We start from the raw sequence: 5,991 nt of genomic DNA on the forward strand, positions 1-5,991 counted from the left end.
ATAGCTCAGTTCTTAGCGAAGATGGGAGAGGTGACCACAGGTTACACGCGCATCGATAGAAGCACATGTTGGACCACCTTTTGTAAATTTCAGACCACAAGTTGGAAGTGCACAGTCCTGCGTGACAAGGCCGTAGTAGCCCTTTAGAGAAAAGATTAATGGAGGTACACGACCGAATTTCGTTTGGTAACACAGTGTGCACGTGAAAACTACCAACATGTACCTACCAGTGGCGAATGGAGTAAATTCAGGACTTGTTTTTATTGTAGAAAACTTAACATTGGTGGAACACAAAGACAGGGTTACAAGCGTAGATTATTGCGTTTCCATACTCTGCTATTCAAACAAATGTCAACGCGAAGGTTTCATAGAAATTTCGTGTAAAAGAACCAGTTGTCGTTCAAGTCTAGTCGGAAAATTCGAGTATGGGCTATTCATAACCGAAAAGGTTACACTGTTCGAAGCTAACAACTTGGCCTTGATGTATTCTGAAAAGCCGCAATCATGTATCCAACGGTATACAGCGATTATTAATAAATAACAGCTCCAGTTAATCCGTTGCGGCCTAATTGTTCAAATCTCACATTGGTAAATTGTTGAGAAGCACTGGTTGCCACCCTTCTAGTGGTGTTGATTTTTCCACAGCTATGTGGGCCACACGAAAAACGCAGTCAACCTGCATATCTCTTCACAGTGACCACGCCTTACTGTATCGAAATGCTGCGATCGAGTCGAATATGCGTTTCGGCCGCTATAGAATAAGTTCGCATTTCCTCGGAGTAGAAGCTGCGAAAAATCGCTTACTTCTCCGAAACTGGAGAGGCCGTGCAAATAACATATTGGAATACATTTCAATTCATCGGAAAGTACAGAGTTACTGGAAAAATGAGTGGATTCATTAAGTGCCAGCTATCCTTTGCATTTGAATCGGACGGGTCACCGTCAATGTTATCTATAAGAATCATCAACGCAGTTGGACTGAGACATTCACATTCACGTATCGCAACACACCTCCTGAGCACAATGGGGCTACTTGGCGCGGAGCACAAACAGCAATACGGGTCGATGCCCACAACCATGAACAGATTGTGGGCATTTAATATGATTAGTTTGCTATATGAGTGCCCTGGTCCTGCACCACAGATCACACGACGCATTCTGATAACTGATCGGATCACCAGGTGAGTTGTTGTTTATGCAAGGACGGTGTAAACGCGATTCCAAGAGGAGAATCGCGAGGGAGGAGAATTCAAGAGGGGAATTACTAAAATGACCACCTTCCGGCCAAATTACGAGACCAGGAGGTGTTCAGATGGTGTTATGAGATAACAACACCACTAGTCGGATTCGCCGACTTTATCTCCAAAGAGATGCGTTTTCGATGCACTGAATCGACGTGTTAGCAGCATTTACTAGACTGAGGTGAAAGCAGGGGTAAGCAAAGCAGTTTGTGTAGCTTGCACCAGGTAGAAAGAGGCCACAAGTGATCGTTTTCAACCCGTTCCAGCATAAATCCCCCTAAACGCATGATTCGTTGCCAAAAAATACAAGGAAATGGGCACCAGACCTGATCTAATGAGTGGTCTCATCAAGACAGCGTCACATAGCTTCATTGTTTCCATTCGCGTGTGGTGCATCTAATAGTGACGAATGACGGTTACTTTGAGTATCACCAACAAATGCGTACCAACCTAGCTGGTTCTGTGCCTGATTGATCGGCGTCTCATATCATAAATGGTACAGAAACCCCCACGTGAATTTAACTCGTGACTGAATCGAATGCGTGGACCACAATGGCTCTGCCAAGTTTCACGCCAGTCTACATAAGGCAATTGTCCGTCTTTCCACGCCATTAAATGCGTTTGATTGTATCCCTGCGAAAGACACAGTGGGAGCCTCGAAACCTGGGATAGCCCCTTAAAAAATGAGCTGTCTGCACAAATGCTTGCTCACCACATGAGAGCCTCAGGAAGTAGAGACCAACAGATAAAGTGAACTTACCTCAGTCAACATACTGTAAAATTGTCGCTCTACACCAACAGCAAATGCGAAATTACTGAGTGCGTACTGGCGGAGAAAGTCCGAATATTCGGGGGGTTCAAAAGAAGTTTGTGAGTCATCTGCAGCCTCAGTGTCGGGCATGACCAGAAGGCCCTCCTGAGCGTCTCGTTTCCACGTTAAAGTATCCGCATATCGGCTTTCCAGAGCCTTGGAAGTCAGTTCAGCTTTTGTGCACGTATCATCACACACCAAGAGCTTCAGGGGTTCTCCAGTTCTTTCCTTCAACTTGAAACTACGGTGCGGTTCCCCAGAGGACTGCTCTTGCAGGGCAAGGGCATACAGTTTGGACTGCACCTAAAAACCAACGGAAGGTGTACTGACCAATATGGAGCTACAGATATTCTCAGGTCAAGTATCACATTGACAAGGAAGTGCTGAAGGTGGATTTGTAACTGTATACACGATAAACTTTCACTACTATAGAAAGATCTTTTCCTATAAGTGAAGCCAAAAAGCACTGTGCAGCTATTTCAATCCTTTTGGGAACCATCAGGAGTGCACATCTGACGAAATTTTGGGGAGTTTCGAAATCGCGACCTCTTGGTTAGCAGTTCGAACACCTAACCGTTCGGTTATGAGCGGTGATTAACTCGCACATAGACAATTAATCACCCCACTGCCGCTCGTGGGCGAACGGTCGAGTGCCCGACTAATAGCCAGGAATCCGCGAATTTGAAAGGCCCTGGATTTTCGTGAGATGCGTACTGCTGACGATTCCCAAAAGAACAAAAGAGTTGTATAATGCTCCCCGAATTTTTAGCGTAGACTGGCTTTAGTTACAGGACAGAACCTTGGTTGAATCAACGACAGAAAGACCCGGATGACTCCAGCATCAGTTCTACACAACCAATCGGTTTGTGCATCGCACATCTTGAGAAAAAAATTATACGACCGCACATATTTTCGAATTCAGATTGCCTTCTGGCTTACTAAAAAACAAGCGTATTGTGTGGAAATCACATGTAACGCAACATGCGTTTTCACGCTGGGGTGTCAACATATCTCAAAAGAAAACCGAGAATCGCGTTGGTAAGTAACCGCAGTAGGTAATGAATCCAGTGGAAAAAGAATTAACTTCTCAACTTTTGCTACGAAGATATGTTTTCAAAGTGAATGCGGTCGTTTGAGTTGGAGAGGAATATGTTAGCGCTCCATCAAATGCAGAGGAGTATTGGGAATAACATCATCGCATCGACTGAAATATGCCTGCCTCTGTGATAGTGTGCCAGCTCCAATTACAGTTGCCTGTTTGACGATGAATTAGAAGAGTGCATTGACCATTTTGGGTCTCAGTTCTCTATACATCAACTACGAATGGTCTTCGTGTACACGTGAATATCAACTATCACTCCAAGATCTGGCCTCCTGTTTACCGACAGATACTGAGTGCGGCCACCTCACTTCTCCAACATGTTCAACACGTTAAGAATTCAGTTTAATGTGAATCTTATTTGGATCATTGGTTTAACTATGACAAGTTAATTGTGAAATGTACCTTGTATTCGAGCGCTTCACTGACTGTCATTCTCACCGCTTCGAACCATCAACCTTTACTGTCACCTTGTTAAATGAACCGTAATTGGGTGGCTGTATTATTTTAACACAATTACCAGTTTCCAGTAGTACTACGGAGGATGAACGCTGTGACAGGGATTTGTATATGCCAGCGACGCGGTTAGGAATTTTCGATTCCGTGATATGATAATTATGGAATTCATCCCACACTAGGTTGGGGACGACTTGTTCTCTATGAAGCGAAATACCCTGGCATTTGCTCTCTGTATTCAGGCTTTTGAACTGGATTTTGGAGGATCTTAATCATCCTCCTATCTAGGCATAGCAGTCCTGACAATATTCAGGCCAGAACAGATCTTAAGTCACAACAACGGTCTCGGGTGGCGTAATCAGTTTACTCAACTTATTGGCAGTGGGATGAGCAAGTGAGAAACCACTCCTTCACATATTCTTTCTTTTCGCCTCTCATAACTAATTACTAATCTATTTTTGGGTCCATCCGTTGAGAATGGTGACTCAATCTACCCTAAATCACCGTTAGCTGCGAGAAATGCGCCTAGGTCTGCGCCGAAAACCTCAGAAGCCTCGAATTCGATTTTTGAGTCTAAACACCAAGTCTACCTGGCCGCCTCTGACACTCGCACTTTCAAAGCAGGCAGGACAACAGACCGTTCCAGTCCATGCACTGGATTTGCTTGACACTGGTGTACGTTTCGAAACGCTATGACCACTGTTGAACCTACTACCTCGTGCTTCTCCCACATCAGGTTGTACATCCCTGGTGGCTAGATGCCACTGCCACCGGCTGCACAGAAATCAGCGTCATTCTAATTCACCACGCGAAAAGATCCTCGCTTGATTGGATAGGTTAATAGTCGGCCGGTAGCAGTTTGACCTTGGAAATTTTGTGAGCGAATCTCGTACACAACAAAGTGATTGTTGCAGGCCTATCGCGCCTAGCTATCTGTCAAACGAACGCAGCTCTGACACCGTTCACTAAGTGCTATCAGGCTAACAGCTTAAATACAGTTGTGGTGGAAAGCAGAAGGACTTAGAGCTTCGAGTGTAACGACCGTTTCGAATTCTTGAGCAACGAGCACCAAGGTTAGCAACCAAACCGGCAAAACTCCGAACGAATGGCTACGCAAATGTGCTGTACCATAAAAATGAAAGTAGTTACACGGAATACAAAATTACAAACCTCAACGGCTTTCGACAAACGGTGAGGTACTCCAAAAGGCAAGCAAAGCCGATATGGATCAACAGTCAACACGTGACCGAAACCGCGTCTCAAACTCATGAATTAAAACAATATATAGCTGCCCAAGGTTTTGGTACAAAAATAGCATAATCAAAGCGGTAAAAACGATTTGCGCGGTAAGGAAAACGGAAAATATGGATGTCTTGCAAAACTGAAGTAGAGTTCAATTTCACCAGTCCAAAAAGGGCGGTCCTTTTGAATTGTTAACCGGGAAAGCAGTCATACAAGATTGGAAGCAATTTTAAATATATATGAAGTTGCAACATCGAGGACGCAATGAGTTGGTGGACTCGAGTTGGATACGGGAACCAGTGAACAACTACCTCGGCAAACATCCTTTGTGCAGGCCAAACTTTAAATCAGAAACAGCCTGGCCATCACAGCGAGGGAACCACGAGCCTACAACGCTATCAGGTATGGATGGCGTGGATCAGTAGCCTATTATTTCTCCTTTTGGGATAACTGGGTGAAATATAACCATGCATCTGTTTGGTACCGTTCTTTAGGGGCAAAGGACAGACAAGTGACTGAAGGACCCACAGGCCGGAGTCAAATGAATTGATCATAACTGGACTCGCTTAAAAACCTGCGTACCACCAGATGTCAATTCGTGGTGGGACGCGATTGGAGCATCTTACGCCCGAAGTTATACCTAAAGGCAGCTCCGCTCAAGCAGTAGATGTCAGACACAACAGTTGTATCGCTTGAACCTCGAAGACGTGTTCTTACCGGTTTCAATACAATTCAACCCAGCAGTCAGACGTTGGGTGGAAAATTGTGCATCTGGTGGCCGAGAAGTACTAGGAATATAGAAGGTTAGGGAAATAAAAGAAACGACGAGTGCCGGGAATTCATTAAACTTATTCTAGTTAGCCCGCACGATGCACCATCAAGTCAGTTTGATCAAATGATCCTCAACAAAGGAAGCATCTCAATTAATGGACAGAGAAATCTGAACCAAGATTCTCGCCTTCTCTTACTCCCAAAAGGCACGAACTCCGTTCAGCTTCGTTAATTTATTACTGCATATCTTCTTTCAACTGTCGTCAAAACGCTGGTACGGATGATACATTATTCAGCGATGGGAGTAAAATCCTCAGACAGCTTTTATCTGAAAAGAAACCGTCTAGACGACTAGAGTGAGTCAACTGTCA

At 44.5% G+C, this 5,991-nt stretch overlaps 2 protein-coding genes across 2 annotated transcripts in view; one reads left to right on the forward strand and one right to left on the reverse strand.

Annotated features, from left to right (window-relative positions):
* Positions 1 to 5,991, reverse strand: part of T265_03575 (hypothetical protein) — a gene marked incomplete at both ends in the record, with an annotated part of 25,180 nt that overhangs the window by 1,960 nt on the left and 17,229 nt on the right. Inside the window, one exon of the mRNA XM_009168094.1 lies at positions 2,002 to 2,355. Within this exon, the coding sequence (XP_009166358.1) occupies positions 2,002 to 2,355 (354 nt within the window). The remainder of the gene's footprint in view (positions 1 to 2,001; positions 2,356 to 5,991) is intronic.
* T265_03574 (hypothetical protein) overlaps positions 886 to 5,991 on the forward strand; it is a gene marked incomplete at both ends in the record, with an annotated part of 11,484 nt that continues 6,378 nt past the window's right edge. Inside the window, 2 exons of the mRNA XM_009168093.1 lie at positions 886 to 1,181; positions 2,975 to 3,090. Of these exons, the coding sequence (XP_009166357.1) occupies positions 886 to 1,181; positions 2,975 to 3,090 (412 nt within the window). The remainder of the gene's footprint in view (positions 1,182 to 2,974; positions 3,091 to 5,991) is intronic.

This window comes from Opisthorchis viverrini, assembly GCF_000715545.1.
Source record: "Opisthorchis viverrini unplaced genomic scaffold opera_v5_52, whole genome shotgun sequence".
NCBI classification, from domain to species: Eukaryota; Metazoa; Platyhelminthes; class Trematoda; order Opisthorchiida; family Opisthorchiidae; genus Opisthorchis; species Opisthorchis viverrini.